General features: G+C 46.1%; 1 protein-coding gene across 6 annotated transcripts in view; it reads right to left on the bottom strand.

The window, feature by feature from the left end:
- The window catches only part of FAM120B (family with sequence similarity 120 member B), a 96,541-nt gene that overhangs the window by 72,580 nt on the left and 1,594 nt on the right, over positions 1-22,367 (bottom strand). For 5 of the 6 annotated variants that reach the window (XM_040448655.1, XM_040448652.1, XM_040448653.1 and 2 more), the window contains 2 exons: positions 10,489-12,210; positions 7,314-7,494 (listed from right to left, as the gene is read on the bottom strand). In XM_040448655.1, coding sequence (XP_040304589.1) covers positions 7,314-7,494; positions 10,489-12,189 — 1,882 coding nt within the window. In that variant the 5' untranslated portion in view covers positions 12,190-12,210. Of the gene's footprint in view, positions 1-7,313; positions 7,526-10,488; positions 12,211-22,367 lie in introns of those variants that run through there. The other variant, XM_040448658.1, reaches the window with a different exon arrangement.

Here is a 22,367-nt window from a genome sequence, read left to right on the forward strand (position 1 = left end):
CCTGGCCGTCTAAACAGCACACAGTTGGCCAGACAGAATACACGGAGGAGAGCTGCCAGCCAAGCACCCCAATATAATCGGAGGAGGTGGCGTACCAACGGACCAGCCATCCGAGCTGTACCCGAAACCGGGGACTCTGAAGCGCCCGCCTGTCAGTCCAGTGCCCGCGCTTTTTGGCTCAGGCCTCCGGTGTCGGCGGCTGCGCAAGTTTAAGACTCAGGGTCTACACCTGTGGGGTGAGAGGCGCCTTTGGTTCTAAATCTCACTTCAGTCAAGTGGCTCCCACCTGCCAGTCAGACTGGGCTCAGAGAAGGCTGCTCGCCTGTGGGACTTGAAAGCCCATCACTCTCTCTCCTGTGTCTGAAATTCCACCGTTACAGTCCTCTTCTGAGGAAAGCTTTGCTAAGTGGAAATACTCCTGAAATGGTCATATTTTAAACATATACTCAAAAATCAGATCGCAAATCGCCTAATTTATACCAAGAATCTGCAGGGCACAGTAAAATGCCACCTGAACAGTCTCTGCTAGCTCAGCTGACAGCAAACGGGGACAAGGGACATCAGACAAACAAGCCCATAAACAAACTGTGACGAGATCAGAACAAACATACACGGTCCTTTTTTGATAAAGGAATAAGGGAGGAATTTGGGGAAGGTAGTTTTTAAGGGCATAAGGAACAAACAGAATTGATCAGAATGGCCTGAGCTAGCAAAAAGTAAAAGTTGTACCTGTCAACATGGATATAGTTTCTAGAGCAATGCAAGTAGATGGGACCACTTGGGTGTAAAGGGGTCAAACGCAGTGTGAGGACCTCCCACATATGGGGGTCAGCAGAGAGCAGGGGCTGGGGGAGGAAGGCCGGGAGGGACATGGGCCATCGACGTGGGGTCCCAGCAGAAAGCTCACTGTCAGGGAGGAGCTGGCGGACAGACAGTGTCTGCAGAGAGCAGACAGGTGGAGGACTCACTGGGGCACCAGGCCTTGATGGAGAAAGGAAGTAGAGACGGAAACTTTTCCATATGTTGGCAATGAAGTGGTGAAATGTTCCCACAGTGTAGGAAAAACAAACCAGGAATTAGAAGATTAAGAAACACAGAATATCATCCTAGGAAGTAAAACATTCATTTCTTAGCAGTTCTAACAACAGAAACAGAGATAACAGAGAGGAGAAAAATTTGTAAACATAAAGGATAAAGAAGCTATCATTAAAACTTTGCAGAGAAAAGAGAGGCACCAAAAAAGGAACTAGAATCACACTGGCATCACACTGGCGCTGACTTCATCAGCGCCCCCGATACTAGAGCAGGGTGGGAGGTGGCCAAGGAGGGGGCAGAGCTGCTTGGCCAGTGTTCCCACCGACACCTCTATATCTGGACAAATTTCTTTTTTTTTTTTTAGTTTATTTATTTATTTTGAGAGAGAAAAATATTCACTTATTTCGTGTGCTCACGAAAGCAGGGGAGGGGCAGAGAGAAGGGGAGAGAGAGTCCCAAGTAGGCTCCGCACCATCAGAGTACAGCCCTATGTGGGGCTCGAACCCACAAACTGCGAGATCATGACCTGAGCCGAAATCAAGAGTCGGACGCTTAACTGACCGCACCACCCAGGCGCCCCTGGACAAATTTCTGAAGCCACTGCATTCTCGAGTTGGACAGAGGCCTGTGCAGACTGCGGCCTCGGGAGGGAGAGCCCGAGCAGAGCAAGAAAGTCTCTGAGATGAGGAGACAGAGCCTGTAGATCAAGACTGCTAGGACAGCTGGGAACGCAACACAGAGCAGCAAAGACTTGGCCCTATGCAGAAAGGGGCTCCCAAACTCTGCACGGAGGTCCTCGTTGAGAACTGAGCTCTGTGTTTAGAGCAAAACTCGGGGAGGCTGGACAAGACAACTACTGACCAGCCCCACTGAGCAACCACCAGAGCCTGCACAGAGCTCCGTGACATCAGAGTCCTACCAGCCAATGTGCAGAGACTTACTTCATCAGGCACCTAGCACTCAGGTGACAGCCCAGGAAGGCCAACAGTCAGGAGCTGGGCCACTCCAGCTCTAGAGTGAAGTTCCCACAGACCCATCCTAATAAAGTGTAAAATTTAAAGGATCAGGTAAATTAACTGCCTGACGGACCACAAGACAATACCCTTCAGTGATCCAAAATCTTCTAGCTTACAATCTAAACACAATGGATATGAGAAAAGCAGAAATACATGAGAATAAGCAGAACCCTGTGGCCCTCTTATAAGGAGGAAACTCAGTAAACAGACCCAGGACCACAAATGATGGGGCTGATGGGAGTTAGTTAGTGGACAAGTACTTGGAAACAGCTCCTATGAATAAATTTAAGGTTTTAAAGGCAAACGTGAAGACAGGAAAAAAAAAAAAAAGAAATGGAAGATTTTTTAACAGCAGCTGAAAAACACAATATCTGAAATAAAAATTTCACTGGATGGGTTATAGCAGATTAAACGTTACAGAAGAAAGGCTCACAGAACTTGAAAACCAAGCCAACAGGAGACACCCAAATCAAAGCAGAGGTAAGAGGCTTAAGGGGCGCCTGGGTGGCGCAGTCGGTTAAGCGTCCGACTTCAGCCAGGTCACGATCTCGCGGTCCGTGAGTTCGAGCCCCGCGTCGGGCTCTGGGCTGATGGCTCAGAGCCTGGAGCCTGTTTCCGATTCTGTGTCTCCCTCTCTCTCTGCCCCTCCCCCGTTCATGCTCTGTCTCTCTCTGTCCCAAAAATAAATAAACATTGAAAAAAAAAATTTTTTTAAAAGAGGCTTAAAAAGCAAGTGCCCCTTGGTATGCAAGGAGCACATGAGCCGTAAATCACACACGTAAGCTGGAGGCCCGGTGTGAGAGGTGAAAGCAACGGAGACAGAGAACAATGTTTGTTGATGTAATGCTCACTTTGTTTCAAATTTGATAGGAAATATAAACTCACTGCTCCAAGAAGCGTGAGAACCCCAAGCAGAATAAACACTGAGGGTACCACTCTAAAGCTCAGTTAAACAAACTGCTGAAACCAGTGCTCAAGAGAAAATCTTACAAACAGCCAGAGAGAAAAACACTCATTACAGATGGGGAACCACAGTAAGAAGGGCCACTGTCACCACATGACAGCCAACACAAGCCAGAGACAACATAACGTCTTTACAGTGCTGAACAACAAAAATACCTAAAATTCTATGTACAGCAAAATTGCACTCCTGAAATATAGATATTTTCAGTGAAAAAAATCAGGAAATTGAAATGAGCATGATAAGAAATGTAAAAGCCAAGTTCTCTAAAGGAAGAAAGATGATACTAAAGGAAATTTGGATCTACACCAGAAATGGTAGACATAAGACTTCTCATTTGAAAACTCTCAAAAGCAACTTACTATTGAAGATAATGGTTGGAAAATTACAGCTGATGGGCCAAATCTGGCTTGCTTGTTTTTATACAGTTCGAAAGCTTAAAATCTTTTCACATTACTTCAAATGACCAGAAAGTTATCAAACAAAGTATATTCTGTGGCACAGGAAGATAATATAAAATTCAAATTCTGTGGCATGAGTCAAGGAGATTAAACGTTATTGAAACACAGCTAACTCGCGGAGCTCCACCCTGTCACGTGTGCGCGACAGCAGCAGGGCTGTGTGACAGAGACTACAAGGGCCCTCAAAGCCCAAAGTATTTACCGTCATCAGGCCCTTCGCAAAAAAACTTTGCCAACCCCTGGTTTAAAGTAAAAATAAGAATCACATATTATGAGATTTAAAACCTACGCATAATCTCAAAAGATTATACATTATAGGTAATATTCTTGACATGACCAACCATTTCTGTGACTCTCTCAAAAAAACCAAAATGCAGAGACGGAGACAGACAAGCGGCCAACAGGGGACAGAGCCAGAGGGCAGGGTACAAAGTGATGGCATGAGAGAGTTCCTCTGTGGCGATGGACCAATTCTGTATCTTGACAGAACAGAACTGCATAAAATTATACACACATACAAACAAATGAGTGAATGTAAAAAAATGGTAAAAGTGATAAAAATTGTATTAATGTGGGGCACCCGGGTGGCTCAGTTGGTTGAGCGTCCAACTCTTGGTTTCAGCTCAGGTCATGATGCCAGGGTCATGGGATTGAGCCCTGCGGCAGGCTCTGTGCTGAGTGTGGAGTTTGCTTTAGACAGGCTCTCGCTCACTCGCTCTCGCTCGCTCTCACTCTCTCTCCCCCTCTGCCCCTCCTCTACTCATGCTCTCTAAAAAAAAAAAAAAAAAAATACTAATGAATTAACATATACTTTACTACAGTCATCTTTGGGGGGGGAATTGGGGTAAGGGTACATGAAAGTCTATGCACTATAAAAAGTTTAAAAATGTACAGAAGACACAAAACAATAACAGCAAAAATGATGGGGAAAATTAAAGTTCACTGCTATGAGGTTTCCACATCAAACATAATGCAGTATCGTACTATCTGAAGGCAAACTGTGGTAACTTAAAGGTGTATACAGCAGTATCAGGCAAAGCCAACTTTAAGACAAGGAGTATTACCAGATTTTTTTTTGGGGGGGTTTTTTTTTTTCAACGTTTATTTATTTTTGGGACAGAGAGAGACAGAGCATGAACGGGGGAGGGGCAGAGAGAGAGGGAGACACAGAATCGGAAACAGGCTCCAGGCTCCGAGCCATCAGCCCAGAGCCCGACGCGGGGCTCGAACTCACGGACCGCGAGATCGTGACCTGGCTGAAGTCGGACGCTTAACCGACTGCGCCACCCAGGCGCCCCTACCAGATTTTTTTTAAGGGAAATCCCATAATGTTAAAAGGGTCAATTCACCACTAAACATAACAATCCTCGACTTATACGCACCTAACAACAGAAGTTCAAAAATATCTGGAGCAGGGGCGCCTGGGTGGCCCAGGTGGTCAAACACCTGCCTCTTGATTTTGGCTCAGGTCATGATCTCACAGCCATGAGACAGAGCCCCGGGTTGGGCTCCGCACTGACAGCACAGAGCCTGCTTGGGATTCTCTCTCTCTCTCTCTCTCTCTCTCTCTCTCTCTCTCTCTCTCTTCCCCCACCGTGCCCTGCTCGTGTACACATGTGCACTCTCTCTCTCAAATAGTAAATAAAAAATAAAACGTTTAAAAAGTTAAAAAAGATATCTGAAGCAAAAACTAACAGAACTGAGGGAATAAATAAAAACATTCGCAGTAACATCTGCAGATTCCAACACTCTTCTCTCAAGAACTAAGCACAAGTCAAAAGAAAACTGGGAGAGCAGCCCTGTTAGCACCACCGATACTCCTGGAGCAGCAGCTGCAGAACAGACGTGGTTTCCAACACACGCGGGATAACAGCTAAGCAAACGACACAGAACACGCTCCGTTCTCATCACCGGAAGTAAACTGGCGGTAGCAACACTGTATGTTCACGTCCTAATAATCTTTTTTTTAGTAATTTATTTATTTTAAAAATTTACCTCCAGGTAACAATGATTCCAGGAGTAGATTCCTTAAACCCTTCCCCATTTAGGCCATCCCCCCCCCCACCACCCGTCCAGCAACCCTCAGTTTGTTCTCCATATCTAACAGTCTCTTCTGTTTTGTCCCCTCCCCGTTTCTATATTATTTTTGCTTCCCTTCCCTTGTGTTCATCTGTTCTGTGTCTTAAAGTCCTCATGTGAGTGAAGTCACAGGATATTTGTCTTTCTCTAATTTCGCTTAGCATAATACCCTCTTAGTTCCATCCACATAACGTCCTAATGATCTTAACTTCATGTAGAAAGCCACAAAGTTGAAAAGGAAAAAAGTAAAGATCAATTGTGAGGACGAGTTCCTATCTTCACAGAAATTTTTCCTGTTATTCTGGTTATGTAATAAAGTCATCAATATGGCTGCAAATAAATCACACTAACAAAGTCTGAAATTTTAGTAAACTTTATACACTGGAACCGAAATGTTCTGTAATGTAAAAATTCTTTCATGGTTAAGATACTTTTTTTTATCATGGGAATCAATGTGAAATCACTCATGTGAAGAGTGAATATGGAGAGAGAATCACATAAGAAAACAGAAAAAATTACTTAAACAATACCTGGTCCCTAAGTTTATCCCGTAGGTTCTTTTGCTTCTGTTTTTAAATTAGCATAAGCATCTTTCTTGTGTCTTTCTTAGGACCCATAAGCCTCTGAAGCCTGACAGCACACATGGGAAAAGGCAGTATGTCCTGGGCAGTGCCGGGAATCTAATAAAACTGGATTCAAAGAACTCTGCCACTCCACCTCCCACCAAAGAAAAGAATGATTACAGCATTTTAATCTGACAATTCTGTCACCACCTTTAGGTCAGGTAAATGTTTACTTTCTGGAATAACAGAATAATACTAACACCAATACTGTACTGGTATGTTTGGAAATAATGGGAGTTTAGGCAGAAGGACCAAAGACACGCTTTTATTGGGACCCTGCTGCTTCTATCTCCAGTCCTGGTCACAGTGTGAGAGGCCCCGTTTCTCATCAAAGCACTCTCGAGTCAGACAGCAGTGTCCCAGGAGGCCTGTCTCGGGGGAGCAGGACCTTACGCAGGAAGTGACCCATGTGTCATGTGTCCCTAGTCTCTACTATGAAGTGCTCTTCTCCACTCATGATGCCCCCCCAAACTGCTCCGAAAAGAGAGCGATAGGGTCTAATTAATTTTATACCTGGCGTTGAAGGCCCCCAGATTTTCTGTTCTGGTCACTGACAGTCCTCCCCCTACACAATTGTTGCTACTGCACAATGAAAATATTGATAGGAAACGACAACTACTCTAAAGGAAAATTTCGTTTATACTTTAAAACATGATGTACTAGATTTTATGAAATTATTTTATGAAAATCACATTTTGAGGGGGGAGTAAGTAGGCACTGTCTTCCCACACTCCTGCAGGAGAAAAGGGTTTTCACATTTTTAAAAACCACCAAACCTTCTAAGGAAGAAAAATACAAAACTAAATATAAATAAATTATTATTATATGAATTATTATTATAAATTATGAATTAATAAATTAAATATAAATAAATAAAACATAAGATTTTATAACAACGATGCACTCTTCTTTTAAGGAGTACTAATCAACCGTTTACTAATTAGAGAGAGATGCCCCCTGGCATTTTCCCTTAATGCCGTACAGATGTGACTGGTATTCTCAAGGACAGATTTTAAAGACAAACAAACCCCTTTCCAATCGTATCCGCGGCCTGAAAGAATGCATTCCACCTCATTTGGCCCGTTTCTCAGACTCCAACTCCAGAGAGCACTGCTGCTAAGCGGCCCGCCCCACTCACCTTCGCCGCCCCCCAGCAGGAGGGAGTAAACGCGCTGGCGCACGGGGCGGTAGACGAAAGCCTGGCTGGGCAGAGCCTGGTCCAGCGCGTCCTCCAAGGTGTTGCTGCATTCGATCTCCCCGCTGCTCATGATGTTGTACACCAGGTAGCTCTCTGCCTGGACGTGATGTGCTCTAGCAATCTGTTCAAAATTCAGATATGACTGGTTTCTCCTTGAAAACAAAACAGTAACCTCTAAAGAGAAAAAATCAACACCCCTGTATCACATGCCAGTGTTTTTAGGCTCTCGGAAATGGAGCAACCGTCCCTCAAGCTCATGACATCAAGCTGGCGTCTCTGTTTTCCTTCCTCGGGGCATCTGGGCTCGAAATCGTCTTATTCCTCCTCCACCTCCAGCCTCCCAATCACCAACAGACTTAGCACACAGCGTGTTGTCTGCCCGATGACAGGCATTACTATGAAAACGTCCGACTGACTTCGGCCCATTCCTCCCCTCTCCAGTCCACCCTCCACAGCACCCACAGCCTGCGTTCTTAGAAGAAGGTCCAGCCACTGCCCTCCCCAGAGCGTCTGAATGGCTACCACAAACCTTCACCCTAACATTCAAGGCCCCGGTGTCCTCTTTCCAGTCCACCAACACACCCGCTAGAGACCACTGCCATGCGGTCACAGTGGAACAGCTCCATTGTTCCTCAGGCATAGTCAAGCCTTCCCCAGCCTCACTGGGGCTCCCGGAAATGCACCCCCTTCTGGGCCTCCCCACCCCCCACCTCACAAGCCCCTCTCCCGTGACGGTTCACCTCAAGTGGCACCCTGTCTTCTGCTCCCAACTAGAACCCACCTTCCCTTGCCTAATGGTGCTTCAGGCCATACACAACTGGGAAATGAGCGTGGGTCGGGAACCAGCAGGGGCCGGGTCAAGACGGGAAAGGCAGAGAGCCCAGGGTGATGCTGCCTCGTACTCCACACGAGTCCCGGGCTGGCTGAAAGGCAGACCTTGCCCTCCTCTAGGCACTGAGGTACCCTGCAGGCTCCACTTCTGCACTGCCGTCCTTTGCCCACGTGCCTTTCCCTGTCCTGTCCTTCAGGCAAACTGCTACGGTGGCTCCAAGTTCTCTCTCTGAAGCCAGGCCTGAGCAGGAGCTGACCAATTCTTCCGAGCTCGCACTTCTAGACTACTGACCACGACCAACCCGCCTCTCCCCACGCGAGAGGGAGCACAGATGTGATCTTGTAAAGGGTCAGACTTGCAGTTAGAGGCTTGAGTTCAAAGCTAGGGTCTGCCAAGTACTGGCTGTGTGACTGCAGGCAATGTCATTTAGCCCTTTCGCAACATGTTCTCATGTGAGGAGGGAGGCAAGCGTGTCTACCGAGAGCTGCGTGACAATTAAGGCCGGCGATGTGAGGCACAGCCTCCAGTAACTACAAACAGCTGTACAAAGATAACGTCAGTGGAGAATCATCTCTGCACGGTCCGTATTAAACTAGCATTCTCACGTCCAGCCTCATGATAAAACCAAACCAAATAAACAAGCAGAATCAGATTTGGGTCTTCTCTGTCCACTTCCCTCACTTCGAGTGGAGTCTGCTCGGATGGTGTCCAAGTCTGTGTTGAGAGCAGGCCTTTCCCCATGCGTACCTCTCCCTCCTCTACTGTCCACGCACACTTCCACCTGGGGTTCAGATTCTGCCCTCCCTCCAATTTCTAACCCACGTTCTTTTCCTTCCATGAAGCACCTTTTAAGGATGCTTCCAGGTAGGATAATTTTAACTCCTTAATACTTTTTCACCTGTAATTCTCTTAAAGTACATATTGCATTCTACTTTTTACCGTAATTTTTTATGTTACTAAAGGAACTTATCTGCTATAATGTATGTAATGGAGGAAGAGGTGAAGGACTTCTCAAGACAGGAGAACCCATGTAGTTGTACGGGACGGAGGGAAGGAGCCACCAAGGGAAAGGCCCTAAAGGTACGAGAGAAAAGGAATACTGCCTTCAAGATTCAGTGAGACCCAGTGTGACGGGCACAAGGGGTTCAGCAGTGGGAGGAACAAATGAGACCCTGCCCTCGCGGCACCGTCCCAAGCATGACATTCCAGTGAGGCATGCGCTACAGCAGGTGGGTGGCTGGTCAGGGCTTCTCTGAGTGAGTGACCGCCCAGATGGGACAGAAGACTAGTAGCCATGAAGCAGCAAAGGGGCAGGGGAGGTTCCCAAGAGGCAGAGGAGCACATGCCGGGCCATGACAGACAAAGGACTGACCAGGCCAGAGAAGTGGCAGTGGTGAGGTGATGGCAGGCCGTGGCCTGCTTAAGGCTACTGTTTCTACCCTAAGAGTTACAGAATAAGGCTTCATTTCTGCATGCAGCATGGCCAATGGACCAGAAGGGGCAAAAGTCTACACGGAAGAGTTGTCAGCCATTCCTGAGTAATTCAGACCAGAGACCACATATGCTAGGGTGATGAGACTATCTGACTGGGTACAAGTAACAAGACAGGGAGAGAACAGTTACCAGGAGTGGTAATTGCTAGGTTTGTAACTTGCGCACCTGGAATGGAAGATGGTGACACTCTGTTAGGAACAACGGAAGGTTTGTGGGTAAGAGACAACACGTGTAACCCCCCTAGCCTCACACGTAACACGTGGTTAATCAATAGCAGTCCTCCGTAAAACCTCTGAAGGGCTCTATGTCACTTTCAGAATTAAGTCCAAACTCCTAGTGGGGCAGGTAATAATCTTCCCAATCTGGTTACATTCTACCCTTTCCAACCTCTCTCCCCATGGCTCCCCTCAGACCCTGTCCTCCAGCCTACTGTTCTACCACGTGCCCCAAAGCAACAAAGATCTGCTTATTCAGAACAAATATCGGCTCTCATGAAGGTCTGGTTCCACTCTACCTCTTCAGTAACTTCTCTCTGTACTTAACCCACAGTGCCCTCTCCTTCAAATTTCTAGAGCTCTCTTCTAGAACAGGCATGTGACAATATCCAGCATACTTTATAATGTGAGTTTCCATATGCATTATGTCATACTTCCTAACTACATTGCCCTGTTCTGTGTCCCCCACAGTGCCCTAACCGCTGCAAATAGTCAATAAAGATTCATGACAAATCCATTAATGGATATACTTTCAATCGTGACATGTCAGATTTGGGTGGGCACATCTACATACCTTTAAGATTTCAGGGTCTGAAACCATGGTTACTTGTTGTTTGATTTCAGGCTCCATATTCACAAGGTCTTCTTGTTTAATTCCAGGGTTTGTACATACAGGTGCTTCTAGCTTAAATTCAGGGTCTGCACCCAGAGGTGATTTTTGCTTGAATTCAGTGTGTGTATACATGGGAACTCCTTGCTTGGATTCAGAGTATGTACACATGGGAACTCCGTGCCTGTATTCAGAGTATGCATACATGGGAACCCCTTGCTTGGATTCAGGGTATGTACACACAGGATCTCCTTGCGTGGATTCAGGGTGTATACACGCAGGATCTCCTTGCTTGAATTCAGGATGTGTACACATGGGAACTCCTTGCTTGGATTCAGGATGTGTACACAAGAGGAATCCTTCCTTGGAGACAGGATCCATACACATGGGAACTGCTTGCTTGGAATCAGGGTCTGTAGAAACAGGAACTCCTTGTTTGGACTCAGGATCTGTATACACAGGAACTCCTTGCTTGGATTCAGGATTTGTCCACATGGGAACTCCTTGCTTGGATTCAGGATCTGTACACATGGGAACTCCTTGTTTGGATTCAGCGTCGGTACACATGGGAATTCCTTGCTTGGAATCAGGGTCTGTACACAGGGGAACTCCCTGCTTGGATTCGGGGTCGGTACACATGGGAACTCCTTGCTTGGATTCGGGGGCTGAACTCGTGGATCCCACCTCCTTGTCCAAAGTTATTAAACCCTTAGGTTTTTGGAAAAACCATGGAGATTTCTGTCCTGGCAAAAGATATGATGCCACACCCTTATAAAAAAGAGCTTTGTTTGGTCCCAAAGGTAACATCTCTTCTAGCTTTTTTTCACCTTGATGCAAGCGAAGAACTTTAGATATATGGTCTGCTACAGCTAAGATGATGTTCCCTTTTTTGTCAAAGTTCTCCTTTACAGAGGTATAGGAAGACAAGCACTTGTACCGAAAGCTTTCAAACATGCCTTCTGGAATAATATCATTGCCAAGCAGGCAGGCCAGAAGAGGAAGGTCTGCCAGGCTGATATCTAGACTCTCACAGAGCTTCTCTCTACAGAGCATGACAGTATCGAGACTGTCCAGACAGAGCTCACTAATTGAAAAGTAGGGACAGGTATCATAGATTAAGTAGTCGGTGTCTTCTCCAAGGATACCAAGACAGTTATTCTGGAGGCCATAAGATGCCACCTCATAGTCGGCCTCTTGCAACGAACACAGAGTTTCCTGACCCAGGCTCTTCAAAGCAAATCGTGTAAATATGGCCAGCCCTGAGGGGATGAAGAACATGTTTCTGCCAGGCTGCTCCTTATGTGACTTGATATAATGGAAAATCCTGGAGATCTCCCTGTTGTTCTTTAGTCTTCGTTTCACCCACTCATCTCTCTTATCCTGCTCCACCGTGCCATCAAAGAAGAATATCAACCTGATGCCAACAGCTGTAAAAGTCTTAACAAAATCCCGCAAAGCAGAGAAGTATTCCCGCCACTGGCCACCGCAGATCCAAGATTCAGGAGTGTACCAGTATCTGAGACAACACATGGCATCAACCACAATGGTAGGAGTACATCCAGGATGCTTGCTTCGGTGGTGTTCTGCCAGTTCTTTGAAATTCACTACTGTACATATATGTGGGCAGGTACTGCCCACGAATCCCTGCAAACCTCTCACACCCATAACTGACCTCCTGGAAAGGATCTGGAAAGGAAAATAAATGAGTTATTATGACATTATCACTAGACATAGGATACCTTTTAAAGTAAATAAACAGAAGACAATGCTTAATATTCGCACTCTATTTTCAAAACACTCTAGGCACTAACAAGGTATGTAACATGGCATACCGGTTAGAAGCCTAAAGAGTTTTCACTGAAGACAAAGAGGAACCTTAACCTAAGCACGAGTCACCAGAGTCGGCCTTCATAAGGACAACACAGCGCAGCAGTCCTCTAAGATTTGTATTAAAACTGTTAATGAAGGGTAACAGTTTTCAAGAAGTCATCATTTCCCATCTAGGAACTCAAGCAGAAGTTAATTTTGAAAGCCCAAAACACAGACAGATGCACGTAACACGGACGCTTCTCAAAACCATCTTGCTGAGTGAAAGAACGTAGACCAAACGGGAATACACACCATGTGACCCGTTTGTATGAAATTCTACTTCACCGAGAGTGGGGCTGATCTGTGGCACCAGAGAGCAGGCGGTGGTGGTCTGGGGTAGGGCAGCTGGGAGGGAGGGATTTACATAATGGAAACTCTTGGAGTGATGGATATGCTCACTACCTTAATTGTGGTGACAGTTTCACGGGTAAACACAGGCTAACCCTCGTCAAACTGTAAACTGTAAGTGGTTTACTATTTATCAAGTATACCTGAATAAAGGCATCAAAAAGAAAAACACATAAAACTTCACCCTGTCAAATGTAACATCTGAGTTGGTGACTGGCTTTCAGTGGAAAACTGTCTACTCTAAAATGCAAAAACAGGGGCACCTGGGTGCCTCAAGTCAGTTAAGCATGTGACTCTTGATTTTGGCTTAGGTCATGATCTCACAGTTTGTGGGATTGAGCCCCACATTGGGCACTGCACCGACAGCATGGAGCCTACTTGGGATTCACTCTTTCCCTCTCTCTCTGCCCCACCCCCACGGTCACTCACTCGCTCTCTCTCAAAATAAATATATAAACTTAAAAAAAAATGCAAACACTGACAAAGTAGTAAAAAGACTTCAAACTGAAAATCTGGCAAAATCCCAAGCAGACTACTTTGTATAAAAAGTAAGGTGTCCTATGTATAATAAAGGATGTAACATATGACATTCTTTTTTTTTTTTTTTTAAAGTTTATTCATTTATGGAGACAGAGCGCAAGCAGGGGTGGGCCAGAGAGAAAGAGGGAGACACAGAATCCAAAGCCGGCTCCAGGCTCGGAGCTATCAGCACAGAGTCTGACGTGGGGCTCGAACTCATGAACCGTGAGATCATGACCTGAGCTGAAGTCGGACGCTGAAGCCACCCAGGCGCCCCATGACATTCTTCAAGTAGGTAATAACATCTGTCACTGGTCAGAAAAAATTCCATGATGACACCTTTGATCTTAACGGCCTATAATTTTCACTTTGGTTTTCTTTTAAGACTCATCATGGCTTCATGTCCACCGACAGAACAAACAAAAAGTCCTTATTACACAAATAGCTATGGGAGGACAAACAACGCCTCTCCAGGCTCGGGACTGAGGGCGGCAGCCATCAGCTGCCAACACACATCGGTGACGTCCAGCCTCGCGGCGCGCTCGCCTCCTACCAGATGGCACTGGGCACTCAACACACAAAATCTCCAGTCTTTAAAACATCTCTGACAGGCAAAACACTATAAGCTCTACTTTATAAGTGAAGAAACCGCAAATAAACCACTATGTTGAGAAAAGGTACCCTCACACAGGACTGTCTTTTAAGAATTTATTGCCTGTTAATGGACACTGGCCCCTAGTAGGATCCAAAGTTGCGTATCTGTTTAATGGCCACGAATACTGAAAATATATAAACAAGGAGTGGATATAAACCTCACACATTTATGTTGAAACTTAGAAAATCTTGCCCATTAAGTTACTGAATATACCCCCCAATCCACTGCGGAAAGAACCCTCATAGCATTTACCTCGGGAACATGACCAAGGTAGGAGTGTCTGAAGCCCAAGCTGGACTTCACGGTTATTTCAGCTACAAGGAAGTTCTACGGTTTGGGCCTCTGGGTGCGGACCCTCTGTTTACGAAGGTTCTGCTGTGTTTCTGAGGCCAGATGGTTTTTGTCCTGGTGTCCCAACACAGCAGTCTGGCCCAGGTTTGGAAAGAGAACCAAAGAACACACATAAGGGTGGTCAGGCTTAGAGCGCATGCTTAGAGCGCATACACTGCAGGCCATTATTCGGTGCCCAGCTTTGAAAACAGCAGACTTGCGCGCTTTACTGAAGGCGGTCTTCCGGATTCCGACTCTGTCTGTACGATGACCTGAGACTCCCCCGCTTCCACCTGGTTCCCTGGGGGGTGCCCAGCATCCGACAGGGCCCACCGCCGGCGCAGGAGGATCCCCTCCCATCCAGTCCACCGGCGCCGGTGGGACCTCCCAGTCGGCCACTGGCTCGCTCAAGACGCACGTGGAGATCAAGCTGGAGCAAAAGAGATCAGTGCCCGCTCCCACACAGACGTGGGCTCCCATTTGTGCGGCGGCTCCGCCACATTCGGGTTGGCTGCCTTCCCTCACCAATAAAAAGGGATTTTTGTTTCAAGCATTTTTCTACTAAAACTGCAAGTGACAACACTGAGCTGCTCCAAACACTCTCCTCTTTATTTTGGGAGAAGTCAGGCTCAGCCTCTGCTTTGGTTTTATTCAAATGTTTTCGTCCTTTCCCACCCAGCAGTGAAAAGCTCACCATTGTAATTAAACATGTACGGGTTTTTCCTCTTTCGCACTGCCAATTTCTCACATTCTGAATCGCAAATTACCTCAGGAATGTGCCGCTACGACGTGCTCTTCTACAGTATTTACAAAGAAAACCCCGGGCAGGCGAAGACCTGGGACTGGTGACTCTGGACGACGTCTTCCGGTCCTTCCAGCTCTGAGGCTCACGCCACCCGCCCCTCAATGAGACGCCTAAGTTCACATGAAATGAAACGGCTAAGAAAATAAATTCTGTGGACACTACTGTTTTAAATAATTGTAGGTTTCCTTTTTTTGGTGAAGCCTTTTGCTGCGAAGAGCATGTACGGCTGACCCTTGAACACAAGTTTGAACTGCATGGGTCCACTTGTACGTGGATTTTATATATACATACACACGTATATATATAGTACAGTATTATCTTTTCCTTAGGATTTTCTTAATAACGTTTTCTTTTCTCTAGCTTACTCTAAGAATACGGTAGACAATACAAATGGCACACAAACTGTGTTAGTTGAGTGTTACCAGTACAGCTCCGTCAACACGCTATTAGGAGGTAAGTTCTTGGGTGGGGGTCAGAAGTTTATTTGCAGATTTTTGACTGTGCAAAGGGGCCAACTGTACTGAGGTTTTCATTCTTTAAAGGTGGTTTTAAAGGTGACTATAAATATACATGTACATATACCTACATATACGCAATTTTCATTATCTAGATATCGTTCAGAAAGAAAACAGATGTCTCATTAGAGGAGTTTCTTGCCCAAACTACAATCTAGGAATCACTTCCATTAATGCAGGCCTCCTCAGGGCAGATGATGTCACTGTGTCACATCCCCAACACCCAGCACTGTGTCTGACATGCCAGGAGCCCAGTAAGTACTTGCGAATAAATGAATGAAAAGAAGGCATTGAAGTTTATGGACTCCGTTTGCAGGCAAATAAAGAGTAGGAAGCAGAGACCCTGCCCTCAAGGAGCTGACACTGATTTGGGAAACAAAGCCTCAAGGCAGGAAGTTGATGAAGGAGAAGCGGGCGCACAAGTACAGAGCGTGTCACACGGGAAGGGGCCTCCTCCTAGGAACAGCGTCCCTCTATACAGCTGGACCCGTCCCAACATACTGGTTACCGGGAAGTGAGGACGCAGAAGATGAAAGAAAAATCCCGAAGTCTCTTTATTCACAACCTTCGACGATGAACCCTTAGAGAAATGAAAGGTGCAGTGAGTGCCTCAGCACAGACACATCTCTATACCGCCACTGACAGAAGGGGCCGAGTCCCTCTGGACACAGGGACAAACGGACTCGTGGACAACCCACAGACGGGGGGGGCGGGAGGGACACCTCCTACCCAGAGATCAGTGTTTGCAGAAGGACAATCGGTAGCAGCAGCTCTGGCCACCCTAAAGCACCAGCATGCAACAATGTCAAAGCATACTTTTCCAATGAGCATGCAAGTTAACGAGGAAGTCTGTACAGGGGACGCTGGTTCAGAGGGCACCAAAGAGCTGGAGTTCACTGAAATAAGCTATTTTCAGCCAGAGACAAATTCAGCTGAAGACCTACAAAGCAATGAAATCAAAACTTTGGGGTTTACGTTTATCAGACAGAAATAATTTGTATCTGTACAAGACAAAAACCTATAAATTGACACATGGAGCATCAGCATCTGGGCTCTAATCAAGAGTAAGTGGCAAAGTCAGAGAGGCACATTGGGATAGAAAACCAAACACTCTTGGGTGAATCTGTTAACTAACGGCCTGCACGATGGTGACAAAACACTCGGTCCTCCTTTTTCTTTGCTTCATTTCCAAGTCAGGTGTTTCCTTCCCCGGTCACATGCTGGCTGGGCCTGCGCCTCAGGAAGGTCACCTTGTCGCTGGACGTGGGGCTTCTTTCCCTGGCTCCCCACCAACCTCACCTACAAAGGGAAACCGACAGGGACCCCCTTCAGCACAGCAAGGCAAGAAAGAGGACTGAAAACTCCGTGACATGAATACCTATGCCACAGCAGCACAAGGGACAGGGTTAGCTCAGTGTTTACTGAATATTCATGAATGCACAAACCAGGTGAACAAGCAAGCTGCAGGCGGCCGCCACTGCGCTGGTGGCCATGCTTCGGAGCCCCTCCACCCAGGACTCATTAACTACCGAAAAGATGCCCTACCGCGGCAGATTTCCGTCAGACTCCTCTGGGCCCTCCTCTCAACAAGGCCTCAACCTTGGGCATCTGCGTGCATCCTGGCTGAGTCCAGTCTCAGCAAGAGTCCTGCTGAGTCTGTCTGGAGAAGATCCCTGCCCTCAATAGATGATCACCCTCAAGATCCGATCAAATGCGTCATCCCCTTGGTTCTTACTGCTGGCAGGCTACAAATCCCCAGGCATCTTTGCTGTGTTCAAAGCTGAGCCCCATCTCTCTCCCTTAGTGGAACACCCCTATTGCAATAATCTTGAGTAAAACCTTCCATACTGTTTCAGCAAGTGTCAGAACATTTTTTCTCCCACACCACATCTCTATGAAGCTCTTCACATGAGAAACGGAAAGCCTATAGCTATTCTGATGTACACCGTACATACATCATACATGCAGGGTGTCCTGGGGGGCCCTCCAGGACACAGTCAGGCCATGACCACTGGTGCCAAGATCCAGAAAACTGGCGCATGGCTGATGTAGGCACTCAGCAGTTGCTAGGTCAACAGGTCAGTCCCCCCCAAGCAGTGCCCTAGGGAGAAGTGACAGACCACTAGGCAGTATAATACTGTCAATAAAAGGGAAGGCTCTAGTGAATTCAGATTCTAACTTCCACTCAACAGCAGTAAAATACTGAGCAAGTTACTTTATTCTATAAGCTTCATTTTTCTTATCTGCCAAATGAGGTGTATAAGACCTGCCTCATATACTGTGACGCAATTTCACTTGTATTACAAATTTATTCATAAAGCATACCATCATCGCCTAAAGTTAGTAAAATCATCACAGCACCAGTCAAAATTCTTAAGTTATCTCAAAATTTAAAACAAAGCTTTATAAGTTTTACTGAGGTTTTACTGTATTTATGATTTTTACAAGTTGGTTTACTTTTCACTATCGGAAATATATTCACAAAAATGTTCCTAATTTAACAAGTAGTCATGTCCTTTGCAGAAAAGTAAGAAATAGCACAAAGGGGGAGGAAAAAAAAGACTACTCATAATCTCATCTTCCAAAGACAATGACTACAACAATTTTAGAGTACATATTTCTAGCCTTTTTTATTATTACTCACTGTTTTTAAAAATAGGGATACTTTTCTGTAATCTACTTTTTTGTTTTAATTGATCATGAATAGATTTCCAAATCATTGTGTTAAACTTCTCCTGCAGTGTTACTTTTTTTTTTTTTAATTTTTTTTCCAACGTTTTTATTTATTTATTTTTGGGACAAAGAGAGACAGAGCATGAACGGGGGAGGGGCAGAGAGAGAGGGAGACACAGAATCGGAAACAGGCTCCAGGCTCTGAGCCACCAGCCCAGAGCCCGACGCGGGGCTCGAACTCATGGACCGGGAGATCGTGACCTGGCTGAAGTCAGACGCTTAACCGACTGCGCCACCCAGGCGCCCCTGCAGTGTTACTTTTAATGGATGCACAACGCCAGAGATAAGAAAGCGAATCCCATCTGTGTATATAAATCTTTGAGCCCATCTCTGAGCACTTCCTTGGGACAAATCTTGGATATGAAACCGCTGAGTCAAGTAAAAGCACATACTGGTCCTTTTTTTGACAAGATATCATTTGTAGCTGCCACTCATTGGTACTCAGTTCTCCTCAACAATACCAAGGGATCTTGTCTGAACATACATCTGGTTTACTCCTTCAGCAAGCACCTTAGGTCACTGACTACGGCAGACCCTCTCTACCAACAAGACACAGGGGCCCTGCCCTCCAGAGGGTTATGCTTCATCAGGAAAACATTCAACCAACAACAGTCACTTGAGCATAGCTACAGGCCAGAGAAATGGCACAGAGCTGGGGAATACTCAGCAGGAGGACCCATCCCAGATCAAGGATCCACAATGGCTGTCCTGAGCCAGGGCACTAGAAGTGAGCCTTGACGAAAGGCAGGAAAGACGGGTGCGCCAGATGGAGATGAGACAGCAGGCAGGCGGGAGGCACAGGAGAAATAAGGAGTGAAAATGTTTTAAAGTTTGTAAGACATCTTTTTTTTTAATCAGTAAATGGGTGTTTCTAAGGTGCTTAAGACGTGTTCTATTCAGCAGTTGTACCTGCAACGCAACTTAGGTGTTCCTCGAACATGGAAAATGGAAAAAAACAAAACAAAAAACAACCTCTGTGTGGCCAGAACTCTGATTTAAAGGAGGAAGAGTGAGGCGATGATGCTGCAGACAGGGCCAGATAGCACAGGGCTCCCAAAGGACACACAGGCACCTGCACTTCTTCCCAAGGGAGACCAGGTACTGGTCAAGGCTCCTAAACAAGAACATTTTAGAAACACTCACCTGACGCGGTGGAGAAAGGATGGAGACAGACAAGACTGGAGATAAACGACGGGGCTCTGGGAGGCACTGGTTGCTCTAGCTGCCCAACATCCAGACACCGACTCTGGAAGAACCCTGACACTGGTGGGGTGCAGAGTCCTAACTCCCATTGCAAGACAACAGAGGAAGAGACCCTCTTTTGGCCCCCACACATGTACCAAAGGCAAGAGTTCTAAGTTCCCGTATTTGCTCCATAAATGTCCATCTAGTGTTTACTGTACTCCAGGCCCTGTGCTAGCGGCTGTGGACACAGCAGCAGGCAAGGCAAAGTCACTAAGATATGAGCCCTGAGAGAGGGAGTGAAAGGCACAGGGTCCACCAGAGAAGAAAGCCTGGCAGTGTGCACACGTGTGTCACAATGCACCATATTGCACACTTCCTCTAAAAGCCCCGCAGCAGACATCTCTAGTCCCACGGGCCCATGATCCGTTTTTCAGACTTGCGACAGGCATGCTGTACCAGCCAAGAAGGAAAAAGAGCTGGTGCTGGGCGGCAGTGTGTGTGCCACATCAGGGCACCTGCCGGAGGCCACAGACAACAGGAGAGGCGAGATTTGAACCCATCGGCCTCCAAAGCCTATGCACCTTTTACTAAGCCACACCCCCGCCTAACTGTCACATCGGAGTGGTCTGGTTGCTGCCGGCTCCAGTGCTGGGAATTACCCTGCGGGTGTCCTCAGCCAGAGAGCTCTCCTTCCTGAAGGTTCTCCTAGTCATAAGGGCATTAACAGAATAATCAGGACTGAAGGAGCAACCAGAACACTGGGCCTTTCCCTAACCCACTGCAGCTCTACAAAACCCCTTAAAGGACAATGACACATAATGTGAAAATTACTGTCGCTGAACACAGGTGAAGACGCACGTATGCATGCACAAATTTATGCTTCATTTATTCAGAATTCAGGGTAAGAATCAATATAAACTCATGAGTTAAGGCTAAAACAATTTATTCGTAAGAGACTTCTTCAAGCTCTTACTTATATCTACAGACTATTTCTTTATTCAGTTCTAACAAGAAGCTTCTATGTCCACAGAAGAGAAAAATATGGAAAGGGCATCTGAAGCAGGCATATGTACACCAACAGCAGCAGGAACTGCTGAGGGCTGACAAGGAGAAAGCAGAAGAACAGGAAAACTAAAAAAACCCGAGAGACACAAAAACTCCTTACAAATAACAGCAGAATAGCTTCCCGCGCCTCAACAAGTTCTAACAGTGTTTACATCACAACTAACAAATTATGTTTAAAGTGTTTGAGATCATTAAAGAAAGTTTATACCACATCCAATGCATTCTATTAACAAAGCAGGGAAATGTTCTATTTTACAAAGACTGCCACCCTGAAATGGGAGATTTTAGTGTTTGCTGGGCAAAAACCCAGAATTAAACTATCCAGAAAACTCCACTGTTTCTTTCTTTTTTTTTTTTTTTTCAACGTTTTTATTTATTTTTGGGACAGAGAGAGACAGAGCATGAATGGGGGAGGGGCAGAGAGAGAGGGAGACACAGAATCGGAAACAGGCTCCAGGCTCTGAGCCATCAGCCCAGAGCCCGACGCGGGGCTCGAACTCCCGGACCGCGAGATCGTGACCTGGCTGAAGTCGGACGCTTAACCGACTGCGCCACCCAGGCGCCCCAAAACTCCACTGTTTCAAACAGAATTACCTTCCTCTTGTCCTGGGTGGCGATGGTTTGAATATAAAGGACTTTACAATGACGCAACACTCTGGGCTACGGCGCGAATGGGAACAGTAGTTCAGCTGCACAGCCTCATGGAACCTCACGCGTCCCGGCAGGACTCTGCAGCTAGACAGGCATACTCAAGGACCTACTGGTTTGGTCCACGTTATAGCAAATGTTCTACAGCAAAAGCAGTGGGTTCCTTCTTGTAAGGATGCTCAGGAGCTGGGTTTTTGGTTGGCAATGTCTGACCGGAGACAAAACATTTAATCTCTTTGTAGATCATCGATTCCCTTTTTTGTACAAATTAAATAATGATTTACCTCTCAATTTGGTAGATTTTAACCTACTGCTACAAAATGCTTTAAAAATATCTTATTTTATGTAAGTAATTTAAGCCTTAAACAACACGTTTTTAGTCTGTGAAGATCTTCCCAACGGCACTTTACAAAGAAACATATGTAAGAGCAAATCAAAATAAAAAGTGATTCATACTTATTATGAAGCCTTATGAAACTAACTTACAGCATAAGGGTTACCTCACTTTCAAACTACTGAAAGGATGCAATTAATTCCCCTGAAGGATTTTCCATGTATTGCTGTAGCTTCTTCCAGAGATAAGAACTGCTTTTATGACCTCAATTAAACAGACTTTCCTTCTCACCATTAACCTTTTCTTGAAAAAGGTGGCAACGCAGCAGTGAAATCAATACAGGCATCGCTGCAAAGGTTCTGCCAAATGCATGCCCCTCCCCGGCTGAGGGTTCCAGCAGGAACTGGGCTCCATTCACTCCTGTTCTGTCTCCAAGCCCCGATGATTAGCACACACATGAAGGGGAAAGTCTGAAGGGCAAGAATGCAAACAGCAAGACGGCAGGATGTGACAAATGGCCAGTTTCACAGGGATCCAAGTTGTGCAGGGCCTGAAGCCTACACGGTTGGGGTCCTTCTTTTTAAAAACTACAAAATTATAAACACAAGACCACTGAGGTCTTTCCCAGTGTCTTGGAAGGGGCTCATGAAAGTGAGGGACCCTGAAACCTGGTCTTCATTAGCTTCACAGTAAATCTACCCCATAAACGACACCCAGGTTAAGGCTCAGGGATGGGGTAGGACCTCAGATGCCACCTCCTTGTCTTCTCAGTTTGCAGGCGAGAAAACAGCGGGCCAGAAGTGACCAGAGGAGAGGGCGCCACGTGTCGGAGAGATT

The sequence above is a fragment of the Herpailurus yagouaroundi genome, unplaced genomic scaffold (assembly GCF_014898765.1).
Source record: "Herpailurus yagouaroundi ecotype Mexico unplaced genomic scaffold, PumYag 198, whole genome shotgun sequence".
NCBI lineage: Eukaryota > Metazoa > Chordata > Mammalia > Carnivora > Felidae > Herpailurus > Herpailurus yagouaroundi.